We start from the raw sequence: 16,194 nt of genomic DNA, 5'->3' as shown, positions 1-16,194 counted from the left end.
CCCACAAAATTTCGTCAAACTATAGCAGGTCAAAAGCACAAACTATGAACCAGGCATTTATATAAGGAATCATGTAATAATTCCTTTTCTTGCATAATTCCTCACAGTGTCAGTCCATAGTTTGTGCTATATGACCAATGTATTTCAAACAAAAGTTTGCTGGGCTAAAAAAATGCGAAAATATATTCATGATGTCAAATAACTAGAAGATGCTTTTGTAGAAAAGCACATGTCTCCCCCAATGCATAGTAGTAATAGGCAAGAAGTCAACAGGGGACAGGAACGAATGGCAAAGGGACACTGATGGTTGGCTGCAATAGGGATCATCTACTTGGCATGTCCAACCATCCCACGAAGTTTCAACATTCCGGGCTTAATGGATCTCAAGTTTAATGGACAGGAAACGGTTTTCCATGTTCTGGCCCCTGTGACCTTGACCTTTGATCGAGTGACCCCAAAATCAATACTAAATAGGGGTCATCTACTCTGCATGTCCAATCATCCTATGAAGTTTCAACATTCTGGGTCAGGTACTTCTCAAGTTATTGATCGGAAATGGTCCCCTGTGACCTTGACCTTAAACAGAGCGACCGCAAAATCGATAGGGGTCTTCTACTCTGCATGTCCAATCATCCTACGAAATTTTAACATTCTGGGTCAAGTGGTTCTCAAGTTATTGATCGGAAATGGTTTTCCATGTTCAGGCCGGCCACATTTTAAAAAGTCTTTGTCTGCTGTCTCCCCACCACACTTTTTAAAGTTGGGTAGGTAGGTAGGCAATTACTTTTTTTCTTGGTGGGGGTTTATACTTTTACCAGTAGATATATGATATATGTCAAAATAAGACAAATCTGTATATATTGTATAAGAGGAGGAAATTAAATAATACAATTTAAACGTTCTTACCTATTATTTTCCTTACTTGAAATATATGCGACACTTGTCATATCACAACTTAAAAAAAATTTGACCTGCACTGTCCAATAAAAACTTTTGGGGTGCAGCATTTTAGGCGGATAATGAAACATTTATTGAATGGATTGTCATTAATCAGTCAAAACTATTTCCCCTCCCTACTTCGGTTCAAATAGTTTTTGGCTATTGCATGACCAGCAATCCATTCTGCTGAATAAGTGTACAAAGATGCATCATACTTGCAAAGTACTAACTATTACTGATAGTACATTACAACAGTTCAGTCTAAGTGTGAGAACCTATTTACCGTATAAATGTTAGGATTCAGCATTAACTTCCGTAAGTCTTCAGTCAGCAAATATTTCCCAATCACAAAATTCACAGACAAATTCATGTGGTGAAATAAACCACTCATACAGTATTACACATTTCTATTTAGCATATATTTGAATTATTGCATTTACAGTATAACCATCTGATATAGCTAGACATACTTTCAAAAGTGAGATCATCGTGGGTTGGTCCAATGCCCCCGGACGTTATCACATATGTATACTTGGATGAAAACTCTACAATTTCCTTGGCAATTGTGTCTATGTCATCTGGGACAACAGATATCTGAAACAAAGAAAACTTACAATTTTGTAAAAGACAGAATCGACAATGGATCAACCTATCTCACCTATAACTTCCAGTTGCAGTACTTTTAATAGGGGAATAACCCTTGGCTTGTATTCATCACATTTAAAGTCTGAGTTTCAGACTTCGACTAAAAGAGTGGAGAATTCTCAATTCACCAGAACTTTGTTTATAGCAAACATTTACTAACAAAATTTTGCTGAAATATATGTAGTTGACAAATGTAGTTTTGTGTTTACAACCATTTTTCAAGGGTATTTCAGTTATGTAATCGCAGGAAATTAACTTAAACAGTATAGGTTTCTGTACCAGTAAAACCCTGCTCTCCAAAAGTAACTGCTAACTTCCCCACTGGAGGACACAATGTCTTTTATCAAATCAATACAGAGAACATACACCTCGCCCCGAGGATTAAACTCATGACCCCGCAATCCTTAGATCTGCACTCGAGCTATTGAGCTAAGCGGGCATACTAGTTGTCAACTGTACATTCTTGTCAAAGCAAATATAAGCCTCAAGGAATAAAAAAAAATTGGCATTTTCAAGTCTAAATTTCAGACTTGAATTTGATGAACAGGGGCTCTGGAGTTCCTAAGTGAAACAGTTCGATCACACATGTACGAGAAATGAAGTTTTCTTTCTTTCATGTCATTTCAATTAGCCATATGTCCCCATAAAATAACTGATTGCACTGTATATGTGTAATACAATGATAAATGCTAATGCTTGTTCAACATAAACACAGTACTAAAGACAATCCTGACATTTCTTACAATTTCTGTCGAATTTACATGAATATTGTAAATGAATGGCAGGAAATTTACTGTCATTACAATAATACAAAATGTTAATAATCAATTTTTATCTTTGCACTAAGTTGCCAAAACATACATATTACTTAAAACATGGAGTATTAGAGCCTAAATGTGCATTTCTATGAATAATTCAGCAATTATCACAACATGACTCTACAGCAGCATTTATTTTCCTCGATTCTGCTCTTATACTAGTGTTTTTTAGCATATATATGGGCTTTTCTGACTCGCATCATAGTATATGTAAAGAAAAAGTAAATATCACAAGCTCACTGCTAGTTCTGTATTTTAAATGATTTATTTAATACAAATATACATAATATTCCAGATGTATTTAATTGCAGTTACTTTATAGGACATGTTAAAAGTTTTCACAAATTCATTGCAAACAAGAGCTGTCGGAAGGACGGCGTGTTCCGTTATTTGAAAATGTTGTAAAAATGACAGAGATTAGAATAGTGACTGGAACAGAAAAAAATACATTTTTTGTGTAAAAAATATTAAAGAAGAAAAAGAAAAACTTAAGGTAGGTGTATTAAGAAACAATGTAGAGATTTTTAAACAACTGAAAAAAAAGAGGAACATGAAAAGAAAGTATAGAAAGAGTGCAAAGTGTCACAAAATATGCTATTTACTGCAAATTACTTTTGACTTTTATAAAACTGTACTCACTGGGCAGACTAGCTGTTAATTTTCTGAATTTCGACAAATATAAGGGCTATAATTCCAAAGGGACTAGGACTATCCCGCTGGTTATTGATCTTGGCATAGATAATATGCAAATAAACATTCCGACTAAATCTGCAGAACATTGGGTAAGAAGTGCCTAAGTTATTTATCAGACACTGTCATGGTTTACAATTTTAGTAATTCAGGAACCATAACTCAAGACTGACTTGGGACTATCTAGTTTGATGTTCAACTTGTCAGAGATATTATGCCCATAAACACTGTGACCAAGTTGAGTGAATACTGGATAAAAAGTACTCAAGTCAGAGAGCAAACACTGTCAATTTTTGCTATTCTGAGTAATTCAAGGGCTGTAACTCTAAAGACACTGATCTGAACTGACTTGACCTAGATTTTACAGCTGGTCACAAAACTTGGCATAGATTTTAGAGAGATACACACTTTGTATATGTTTAGATCAGTTCTGATACAAAATACTCTAGATATTGAGCGGACACTGATTTTTTCCACCTGCCTACCCATCCACCTGCCAGCAAAGGGTGAAAGCTTAACATGTCCCATTTTCTCAAATGGGTGCATAAATAATATCTATATGTCAGGGGAGAAGGGAAGTATCCGGGAAGGGGAAGAATGGGGAGGAGATATTGGGGAAGTGCATCAAAAAGGGGTATGAGGGATACTACTTACTGTGCTAAAATAACAATGTTGAAACAACTGGACAAGAATGTTTCAAGTTTACATTAATACCCACTATAAGTACAGGAAAGACATTTAATAGATTCTACATTAAATATTTCATTTTGTAAATTAAAAATATAGCCACTAGCAATTTATTAGTGCAAAATTAAATTAATCTCTAACCCTGTATATAATGATTTTATTAACCGGTCAAATGTTTTCAAAGAGAATAAATATGTAAACAAACCTTTTTCACTTTAACACCCCATGAGAACAAATGTCTGGTCATGAAATGTGTGTTAGTGTCTGCAACTTGACCTTTTAAGATTTCATCTCCAATCACTGAAATTAGACTAATGAAATCAGAATAGATGTCACTGATGTACAGATTATGAATAAGAACTTTGACCAGGGAAGTATAAACCTAAAAACAATTGGTATCATCTAACAATGGTTACATCTGTAACTGAACCAACCGATAAAAATTGTAATAAATTGTGAAAGGAATTTTAATGGACATCAACCACTGCACCTCCACATGACATTACTGTTTGATCCACCTTTTCTTAACAAGGTTTTTCCCTGATGTCTCTTTGACCTTTACCTTGGTTAATTTCTAAAATGGACTGGTCTACTGTTCAATTTTGGCAATACCATTTACTATTCAAAGGGGTGTTCACTGAAAATTTACTGACTAAATAGCAAACAGTGCAGACCATGATCAACATGCACAAAACAACTCTCAGAATGATTAACAGGAACTTTTTTAGTTTTTAAAATATTTTGTGACATTTAGAATGATAATATTGTTTATATGTTATGTGTAATAGCAGTAAAATTTAGGCCATATTTTTAAATTGAAATATGCAAGAAATTAAAATTCAGAAATTTGTTTTAAAAAGGTATTTTTTAAAGATTATTCATTTATTAAATTAAGAAGATTTTCAGTAGATTATTATGCAAACAAAATGTGAAGCCAAGCTATATGATAAGATATTGGCACTTTTATGTGCAGATATGTGACATCTGGCATTACTTGTCCAGAACTGCTAATTGCAATTATCATAAATTGGTGTGTCTGCTATCACCAGGTATCTTTAATAAGCTTGTTGTCATGTAGATATAATTTGAATATTGAATAATGGTATTAGTTTATGGCTTTAGATGTGAGAGGGTCATCCAGGCCCTTTCAAGCTTAAATTTGATTGGCTACTGATAAAAGTATATTTCTTTTCATTGGTTAATTATTTTTTTTTTGCAAATCTTGATCATGCAGTTTTTGCTGCTATTCAAGGAGTTAAGTTTTAGACACAAAGGTGTAAAGATGTTTTAAAAGTTCCTGGCATCTCTTGCCAGAAATAGAGGCATATCAGTGACTTATATTGAGTCAGCCTATTAAACTTTGAAGGAACACTTAAGCTTTACTTTGTTATTTAAATACAGGATTTTGTGAATTGTTGTAACTTTAACATTGGAAATTTATTATTCACTGGAACTTTGTTACATCTTTGTTGCTTGTTGTAATCTAAATGGGAAACCTGAATTAAACTTCAAAAAACAGTTACATTGTGTTTTATCTGCAGTGTGGACAATCATCTAAAGGTCAAACCTAAAACCAAAGGCTTATAAGTCTGTCAAAATGAGGTTCCTTTAAATTTATAACACTCGGTGGAATCTCACAGGAGCTCGAACCCGGCTAATTTTCCCCAAGACTACAAAAATCAACCGGTACCACCTGTGAGCCCGAGTCATGACCCCAACACCCTTGGAACGATAAGGGCCCTCTATGACAGATGTGTGGCGGAGTAACCGGGTACGATCAGTGAGATGGACATGAAGAAACTGGAATAGAATTTTATTTGTTTGACACATTGGAAAATTTCATTGTGAAGAAACTTTGGAAAACATACAAAACTACATAAAGAACAAATTTAAAAATTTATATAAACATTACTTCAACATGGATGGGACTCTTTGATCTTAGTCTTTCTGGATTTCTGCTTGAGATCAATACAAAATTACGCGACCAAACGTTAATAAACAATTTTTCTTTGGCAATGGTGATGGAACTACAGAACTCATTAAAAACACATAACCAAACTTCAATGAACAGCTATTTTTCTGGTGCATTTTGATGGAACCAGGGGATGAGAGGCTGTAACCAGTAACTAAAAAGCCAGGATCCTTATGACATGTGGGCATACAGGAATAAATGTACAAGACAATCAGTGAAACTCTAAATTTACCATAAAGCATAAACTGTGGTGAGTACATACTGAATATACTTGTTTTCCTTATTACTTGTTATCTGTGATTCTGGGCAAATCTTGGGTTTAAAGGCAACAATAATGCACTTTTGAAGGAAAATATTTAAGGTCTCAGAGTTTTGCTCATTGTTTTTACAAATATAAGTGGGTTTGTTTTTCATATTTTCAAAGCTGAAAATAACCCAAAAATTGATTTCTGAAAAGTCATGTAAGTAACTTTGGCTTAAATTTCAAGATTGTTGCATAGAGGAACATTTTATCAGTTGAGGGAAGAAATATAATAATATTAAAGGTACACTTTCTTCCAAGTAACAAATAATTTGTTTTTGACTAGTTGCAAAAAGGGTGGTCTGAGTCTTATACATGTAAATATAATATTATTTCCATTCCTATCCTAGTGAGAAATTTATCTTAAATTGAAGATATTTTATTTTCGATTTTCAAATTTAAGAGAGAACTAGCATATGGATTAAAAATTACTGGTGAAAATTAGTGAGGTGTTAGAATTTATATCTAAGCAAACTATTGTTAATCTTGTTGGAAAAAATTAAAACTTTGTGTCATTTTGTTTATTTTTTAACCTGATATTTTAGTTAGGAATATTTGAACACCAAATTTGAGGATAGAGGCTTAGCTGTTCATTATGTGAATTGAAATTTTTGCAGTTTAAGGAAAAACTGTTTGAATATAATTGTGGGAATTTTTCCCATTTAAATGCCTGCGGCTTACTGTGCCTTTTTGTTTCATTTTTCTGAACTTCCTGAAGAGTCATGTTCATTTAAAGCCATTTATGGTTCCTTCATTAAAAAGATGTTTATCTGGATACAGCCAGTGTGTTCTTAAAGGTTGTTTATAGTACATCTCAGACAAGCTTGTAAAATTTTTTAGTGCATTTCATACACTTGTTAGTAATAAATTTACTGACCATAGTATTAGCTATAAAATGTTGGAGCAGATAATTTGCATGTAATTTCACCTGCTCTGCAAGGAAGGTGTCAGATATGCCACAATTAAAGTGGCATTGCATAGATCTGAATGTTGTAGTGATAGAGTAGTATTCTCAGTTTAAAGTAGTAGATTTTTGTACCTCCTAGTTTATAATTAGCCTTCATAAAGTGAAAGATGGCACCAAGAAAGCTTAAATTAAAATCTTGGTGTTGCAGCCAGAAAGTTTGCTCCAGTTTTGCAGATTTTGGTAGTGAGGAGCCTAAAATCAAGTTTAGCACCAGTTTAGATAGAAATTTTGTAGAAGCTAAGTTTGGCAAAAATAGTATATCATGTTTGGTAGATAGTGGTGCTAGCATTTCTTGTATGTCAAGAAGATTGTTAAAACAAGTTGCACCGGAGGCAAAGGTGTCCCAGTCTGATATAGGTGCAGTTTTAGGTGTCTGTGGAGAGCGACATGTAGTTTTAGGAGAGACAATTTTAGATGTAAATATAGGAGGGTTGACTTTGAAACAGAAATTTAGAATTTTTGAGACTTTGCATGCAAAAGCAATCTTAGGTATTGATTTTCTTAGGACAAATTCTGTTCAGACAGATTTTGGGGCTATGAAGTTGACAATACCAGCCCCTAGAGCAAATAAATCTAGTAGTCTTAGGGAAACTCCATTTGTAGGTAGTATTACAGTAGATACTTTCCCTGACTACAATACACCTATAGTGCTAGCTTCAGTGCCATGTGAGGTCATTGTGCCACCTCACAGTGAAATGGTTATCCCTGTTCATGTTCCCAGAATCCCAAATGGATCAGTTGTTATGCTAGAACCTACTTTAAATTTGATGGGAAAACATTCTCTGGCTGGAGGTAAAACGGTCTGTAGGGTGCTAAATTCAAAGGGAACATATCGGTTAATGAACCCCACCAGTATGCCTGTGTTCCTGGAATCAAAGGACACAATAGCTAAAGCTTTGCAAGTCACAAATTCTTGTGTATCAGACCTCAAACCTGAGGCGACCATTAATGTAGCGTCCAGTGCTGGGCAAGATATTTATACTCCAAAGTATTATAAGAGGATAGTTAATGAGCTGGGGATCAATCTTGATCAAACAGATCTCAGCGACCAACAAATAGAGCAACTGTATACCCTTTTAGGGAAAAATAGAGACATATTTGCCAAGGATATTTCAGAATTAGGGGAGACTAATATGCATTTCCATACCATACATACGAAAACAGAAAAGCCCGTCAGTTGTCCTCCTTACCGTCAGTCCCTGAAATGGTAGGGTCCTGGACAAGCAACTTGATGAGTATCTTGAGGCTGACATCATTGAGGAGTCAACCTCCCCTATCATGCTCCTGTGGTATTGGTCAAGAAAGGAAACACAAATGAGTACAGGTTCTGTGTTGATTTCAGGAGGTTAAATGAACAGTCGGTCCCTATGTCATTTCCCATTCCCAGTTTGCCTGATGTATTTGACACCTTGGCAGACACTGAACCCGAGATTTTCTCCTCTGTGGATTTGCGCAGTGGATTTTTTCAAGTACCCCTTGACCCAAAAACAAAACATAAGGCTGCATTCATTACCCACAGAGGAATTTTCAATTTCAAGCGCCTACCTATGGGTCTTTCCAATTCAACCTTGACCTTTCAAAGCCTAATGTACAAGGTATTGAAATCTATGAACTTCAAGTCAGCCTTGATTTATGTTGATGATGTGCTTTTATTTGATAAGTCATTTGATTCCCACCTGTCCCATCTCCAACAGTTGTTTCAGCTTCTTAGAAGTGCTAATTTGAAGCTTCACCCGGCAAAATGTGCTTTTGCCACAAAGTCAATTAAGTACCTAGGTCACATTGTGTCGAAAGACGGCATTAGTGTAAATCCTGAAAACATAGAGAAGCTGAAAAAATTCAAAAGTCCTACAAGTGCTAAACAAGTCAAAAGTTTCCTTGCAACAGCAAATTTTTTTCGCAGGTTTGTGAAAGATTTCTCAAAGATAGCTGGCCCTTTAAATCAGTTGCTCAAAAAGAATAAAAGATTTAAATGGACCCCAGAATGTGAAATGTCTTTCAATGAGTTAAAGAAACGACTCACTGAGGCACCCATCCTTGCCTATCCAAAGTTTGAGTTGCCCTTTAATTTGACAATTGACGCAAGTGACTATTCTGTTGGATTTATTCTCTCGCAAGTCCAAAATGGCAAGGAACATGCAATTGCATACAATGGTCGTGCCTTACATGGAAATGAATTAAAGTGGCACATTACAGAGAAAGAAGCTTTGGCACTAGTTGAGGGAATACAGCACTATAGGGAGTATCTAGTAAATCAGAAATTTACAGTGTTTACAGACAATGTGTCTGTGAAATACTTGCAGAGCATTAAGGACTGTAATGGTAGGTTAGGTAGGTGGAGCTTGTTACTGCAAGGGTACAATTTTGAGATTGTACATAAGCCAGGAAAACAGAATCCTGCTGATTATTTGTCAAGACAAAAGTATAAGATTAGTTCTACCCAAACACCAGATGAAGATCAAGTTTTTAATGTAAATGCTTCAACTGACGCTTGTAGTACTGAAGTCACTTTTATATATGAGAACGAAACACAGGAAAGAATTATGGCAAGTCTGCAAGATGGGAAGCCGCAGAATGTACAGTTGCCAGACTTAGTTAATTTACAGAGGTCATGTCCAGACTTCAGGGATATTTACAAGTACAAATTTTTTAATGTTGTGCCCGAAGACTCAGAAAAGGCCAAAACTGTTGTGGCTGAAGCCTACAATTTTGAATTAGATGATGGTGTACTTGTCCATCTTTATATGAAGCGGGGCAAGAACACTCCTCGAGAGAACCGTCTGGTAAAGCAAGTAGCTGTACCAAGGGTTCTTCGAGATGATGTTCTTCGCTCATATCATGACTGTGTTTTAGGGGGGCATCAAGGTTTCGATCGTACTTATATGGCACTCAGGAATAAATTTTATTGGAGTTCTATGTACCATGATATCCAGCTATATGTACGTTCATGCGAAGTGTGCCAACAGTCTAAGCGTAACTTTCATGCTAAACGACCTCCTCTACATCCGCAACCAGTCAGTGATGTGCTTGATAGATGGCACATGGACATTTTGAGTGGTCTGCCTACTACCAAGGACAAGTACAAACATGTGCTCCTTGTGGTAGACAGCTGCTCAAAATGGTGTGAAGCTTTTCCGCTCCGAACTCAGGAGGCCACTGAAGTAGCCACCATTTTCTACAGAGAAATCGTAACTAGGTTTGGCGCACCTCGAGTTCTAATCACGGACCGTGGAAAAAATTTCACGTCGAAGCTGGTGAAAGCTCTGTGTGAGTTTTTCCAAATCACCAGACACCTTACCAGTTCCTATCATCCGCAAACGAATGGTTCTGTGGAGCGTATGAATTCTGTTGTTCTGCAGGCTCTACGTGCTTACACCCAGAATCAGCAGGATGACTGGCCAGAACTGTTACCAGGCATCATGATGGCCTATCGAGCTACACCTGCAACACAGTCTACAGAGTATTCACCTTATTTCATGTTATTTGGCCGTGAGATGAAGATGCCAATTGACACAGCATTAATTCCCAAGGAACATATGACACAGGACCATAAAGTTTTTTTAAGCAGAATTCTACAGAATATGGAGGATGCTAGGCAAATAGCTAAGGAAAATATTGAAAAAGCTCAAGAAAGGTACAAGTCACAATATGACAAGAATGCAAAAGAAGTTAGTTACATACCAGCACAGAGAGTGTGGCTGTACTGTTCAAAGGTTCCGCTAGGGAAAGCACCAAAGTTACACCGAAAATGGGTCGGACCATATTACATAGTGCAAATATGTTGCAATGACACGTACCGACTGAGAAATTGCAAAACTAACAAAGAGGTCAAGTCGCTGGTGAATGTACAGAGACTAAAACCATATTATGACCCGGCAGAGCGTCCTACAAATCCCTTACCAGAGGAAGACCATAATAATGAGTTGAACCCTGAGGAGATCCAAGATGACCCTGACCTTCCAGAGATGGCAGAAAGGCCTCAGACACAACCAGTCAGACCGAGAGATCTTCAGCAACCACCAGTGCAAAAAAGGCCACAGTTACCCCTGCGGCCTAAACAACCACAGCAGCGACACGACAGGCCAAGTCAAGACAAGCAGACGGCAAAACAAACACCAGAGCAGCCAAGAATACCTGCAGAAGAGCAGCCATCCACAAGCAGACAAACAGAAACAGACACATCTAGAGTTTCTTCTCCAGAAACCTGTCCGGACTGCACTAATGGCACATGTAAACCCTACTCAGAGCATGAGATTTCAAGAATCCTGGAGGCTTGGTCAAATAAAAAGAAAACTTTGTACAAGCTGCGTTATAAACAGGAGGGTAAGAAACCAGACTGGCAATTTTCATGCAAGATCCCCGATCAAATGAGAAGAGAATTCCATGCTGAAAAGACAATGAAAGGGAAGAAACGCCGCCGTCAACCACTGAAAGGAAAATTCAAGTTCTTTGAAAAGCCAACAGTAAATCAGGTCACGACCTCAAAATCTACAGGCACTCAAACAGAAATGAACAAATCAGATTCCACACACAAACAAAAGACAGCTGAAATTTCGGACAAAGTGTCCAACATTGACAACAACAAACTGTTGGGAGTTCGTATCATTAAATGTAGGCCATATTACTATCTACAAAGGGAATCATCAACACCTGAATGGTGCACGCTGCAATCTGCTAGGGCATTTGCAGAGGACATATACATTAAACTTGACAAACTGACCCATGAGCGGAAAAGACAAGGAAAGATTGACTGTCTAAAATTCAGGTTAGATAGACGGGAAGGAAGGCCTATGAAAAGAATCTATACAGAATTATTCATTGAAACTGAGCACCTCTTGGAAATATGCATTGAGGACGATGGTACATACAGATATCTGATCAGTCACCAGAATAAAAATATTCCCCCATGTTGGTACCATGAAGAAGATGTGCCCAGTGTTCTTTTGGAAAACTTTCTGAAACTTTTGAAGAATGATTTTCAGCAGTCATGTTAAACATTACTTCATAGTAGGCAGAGTGTAGCATTTAATTAGCAGTACATATTGTAATCAAATTACTTGTATTGTAGTACAAACAATTCCACTGGTAGATTAGGTGAGATTAGAAAAAAAATAAGATAGTTTAAAATATGTACTATAGATGATACAGTGAGAATGCAGGTCAGTTTCTAAAAAAAAAAAATAAGAAATACAAGAAGTATTATTTCACTGAGTTAAAGCTTTCATCTTCAAAAAAAAAAACATCTCTTTTGTATAGAATTTACATTGCTTAACACAAAATAATATTCTTTTTGCTTTAAATAGACTATAGTTGTTGTAAGTACTAGTATGTTTTGTTTTTTTTCTCAAAAAAAAAAAAGGATCAACTTACTTATTGATAGGTGGGCCAATCTTTGATAAGATAGGAGTGAGTTTTAAGTTAGATCAAGCGCGCAGGTCTTGCTTGAGAAAGCCTCTGTTTTATCCAACATTGGTGTCAAAATTTTTTGCATTTTTTCCCTTATTCTTATTTCAAAGAGAATATGTTATAATTTTAAAAAATCTGTCTGCTTCTTGTAAGCATTAATAAGTATTTATTGTCAGTTATGACAAATTTTGCATTTTCTGTTTTGGATGAAGCCACCTTTAAGTTTTATTTTTATATAGAGATCTAAAAAGGAGTTGAGTTGAGTTAAAATATTTTGTAGAGACCAGATTTTTTATAGCATTCTATATAGAGTCATAAGTATTTCCATATAATTTATAGATATAATCCTATGTTTGAGATTCTGATTTACCTTCAAAAATCATTATGTTGCAAAAATTAAGCAGTATAATTGGCGGGCTGCTTAAATAATGGTTTGGGACTGTTTGTTCACAGATAACTGGTAGCAAGGTATATACAGTATATGATGGTGTACTCAAAATGAAAGAATGTGATATTTTATCATATATTTAAAAACTACAGTGAGTTCAAAATGTGAAAAATGGCAATTGAAAAAAAACAAAAAAACATTGTAAGACAGTCTTAGTGTCGGTTGAATGATGACAATAAAATGATGAAAAAAAAACTAATGACAGTGCCATGATGAGCTGAAAAATGATGTGCAAATACAATACAGTGTCGAAAAGTAACAAACAAACATGCTATAGAACTGTAAACAGAAGCGAGTTAAGAAATGCAATGAATTGTGAAGAGAAAAAAGCAATGATGCTATTATAAACTGTTGTTGCAATGATGCTACATGTATACTGAAATAAAATAGTGATGATTAGAGTGATGATTAGAAAGAGTTGAAATAGCAATGATGCTGTGTTATTTATGATAATGTGATGATGTGATTAAGACAGAGAACATATTTATGATGAAAAAAAAAAAAATTGGCACAAATTGTTATTGGAAAGGATGTTTTGAAATTATATTGATGTTTTTCTTGAAAAGTGAATCAGATTGATACTAAAATGATTGTGCCATTATTCAGCATTTTAAAATATATACACGTGTAATGTAAATATGAAATGGTACCGTCTGTAAATAATGTAAATAATATACGAAAAAAAAATAAAGAAAAAAAAATTATGTTATGTTATGTACTAAGAAAATCTTCATATCATATGTTTAAACTACATGTTTTATTATGTTATAATGACTATGTATTTAATATGTTTGGGGACAAACATAATATGCCAGGGGGGAATGTGTAATAGCAGTAAAATTTAGGCCATATTTTTAAATTGAAATATGCAAGAAATTAAAATTCAGAAATTTGTTTTAAAAAGGTATTTTTTAAAGATTATTCATTTATTAAATTAAGAAGATTTTCAGTAGATTATTATGCAAACAAAATGTGAAGCCAAGCTATATGATAAGATATTGGCACTTTTATGTGCAGATATGTGACATCTGGCATTACTTGTCCAGAACTGCTAATTGCAATTATCATAAATTGGTGTGTCTGCTATCACCAGGTATCTTTAATAAGCTTGTTGTCATGTAGATATAATTTGAATATTGAATAATGGTATTAGTTTATGGCTTTAGATGTGAGAGGGTCATCCAGGCCCTTTCAAGCTTAAATTTGATTGGCTACTGATAAAAGTATATTTCTTTTCATTGGTTAATTATTTTTTTTTTGCAAATCTTGATCATGCAGTTTTTGCTGCTATTCAAGGAGTTAAGTTTTAGACACAAAGGTGTAAAGATGTTTTAAAAGTTCCTGGCATCTCTTGCCAGAAATAGAGGCATATCAGTGACTTATATTGAGTCAGCCTATTAAACTTTGAAGGAACACTTAAGCTTTACTTTGTTATTTAAATACAGGATTTTGTGAATTGTTGTAACTTTAACATTGGAAATTTATTATTCACTGGAACTTTGTTACATCTTTGTTGCTTGTTGTAATCTAAATGGGAAACCTGAATTAAACTTCAAAAAACAGTTACATTGTGTTTTATCTGCAGTGTGGACAATCATCTAAAGGTCAAACCTAAAACCAAAGGCTTATAAGTCTGTCAAAATGAGGTTCCTTTAAATTTATAACACTCGGTGGAATCTCACAGGAGCTCGAACCCGGCTAATTTTCCCCAAGACTACAAAAATCAACCGGTACCACCTGTGAGCCCGAGTCATGACCCCAACACCCTTGGAACGATAAGGGCCCTCTATGACAGATGGTATAATGCTGCAAAATACTGTTCACGTAAAACACTGTTACTTATTAGGTAGATCTAACAGTTAACAAAAACTAGAAGATGCTTTTGTAGAAAAGCACATGTCTCCCCCAAAGCATAGAAGCAACAGGCAAGAAGTCAATAGGGGACAGGAGCAAAAGTCAAAGAGACACTGTTGGTTGGCTAAGTGATTAAAATGCAATAGAGATCATCTGGAGGCATATCCAATCATCCCATGAAGTTTCAACATTCCCGGTCAAGTGGTTCTCAAGTGATTGATAGGAAACAGTTTTCCATGTTCAGGCCCCTGAGACCTTGATCTCTGATAGTGACCCCAAAATCATTAGAGGTCATCTACTCCATAAGCCCCAGCATCCTATGAAGTTTGAAGGTTCTAGGTCGAATGGTTCGTCAGCTACTGATCAGAAACGGTTTTCCATGTTCTGGTCCCTGTGACCTTGACCTTTGATCAAGTGACTCATATATCAATAGGGGTCAACTACTCTGCATGTCCAATCATCCTATGAAGTTTCAACATACTGGGTCAAGTGGCTGTCAAGTTATTGATCAGAAACAGTTTTCCATGTTCAAGTCCCTGTGGCCTTGATCTTTGATTCTGATAAAGTGACCCAGAAATCATTAGAGGTCATCTACTCCATAAACCCTATAATCCCATGAAGATTGAAGGTTCTAGGTAAAACGGTTCTCTAGCTATCGACCGGAAACGGTTTTCCATGTTCTGGCTAATGTGACCTTGACCTTTGATCAAGTGACCCAAATATCAATAGGGGTCATCTACCGTATTTTCCCTGAGTCTTGGGACAGCATAAAATAATTAAAAAATTTTCACTGTCCCAAGACTTATTTCCCGAAAAATAATTATTTTGAAAAGTGTCCCAAAAATATGGACACAATAATCGTCATCGGGTAACATCCCCCACCCACCCGTGTTGAAAGCGAAAAAATAAAGGTCAACGATTATCGGTAATTATTCTGTTGATAAACAAAGTAATTGGCCTTGTTTTCAGCATCAATTAACACCCCCTCAAAGAGCTAAAAGTGTGTCGGTATCATGACATTAGAAGTGGAGATCAAAGCGGTATAGTTTCCCCGAGATTTTCATGGCATTACGTCATGTTTTCGCGCCATGTTGCACATCACTGTTTAATCGTACCTCCTCGGTTCTTTAAAGTGCTGAGAAGCAGATCTAGTGTTGTAAAAATCAATAAAAAAAAAGCTTCTTTTTAATTTGTTAAAGCGAATGTGCAATATCCCGTATAAACTGACAGGTAAACGTGTCAAACTATAATAGCGGATATCTTACCTCTGTGACCTATTTGCTCTCAAGGAAATTTCAAAATGGTTCGAGAAGAATATCTTATTATAAAGTGTCGTGTCAAAAAATACATGTACATGCACAAAGATTCATTCAAAACTTATTAAACAAGAGCTGTCGGAGGACAGCAACGCTCGACTATTCAACAGCCTTGTCGATTGAATGAATACGAGTCGAAAAAGGGACATAA

General features: G+C 35.7%; 1 protein-coding gene across 1 annotated transcript in view; it reads right to left on the bottom strand.

The window, feature by feature from the left end:
* The window catches only part of LOC123536176 (FAD synthase-like), a 56,828-nt gene that overhangs the window by 36,532 nt on the left and 4,102 nt on the right, over window positions 1-16,194 (bottom strand). The window contains exons 2-3 of the mRNA XM_045319121.2: window positions 3,985-4,079; window positions 1,410-1,533 (exon numbers count right to left, since the gene is read on the bottom strand). Coding sequence (XP_045175056.2) covers window positions 1,410-1,533; window positions 3,985-4,079 — 219 coding nt within the window. The remainder of the gene's footprint in view (window positions 1-1,409; window positions 1,534-3,984; window positions 4,080-16,194) is intronic.

Source organism: Mercenaria mercenaria, chromosome 17 (assembly GCF_021730395.1).
Source record: "Mercenaria mercenaria strain notata chromosome 17, MADL_Memer_1, whole genome shotgun sequence".
Lineage (NCBI taxonomy): Eukaryota > Metazoa > Mollusca > Bivalvia > Venerida > Veneridae > Mercenaria > Mercenaria mercenaria.
The sequence above is the reverse complement of the archived record's forward strand: the minus strand, read 5'-3'. Positions and strand labels throughout refer to the sequence as shown.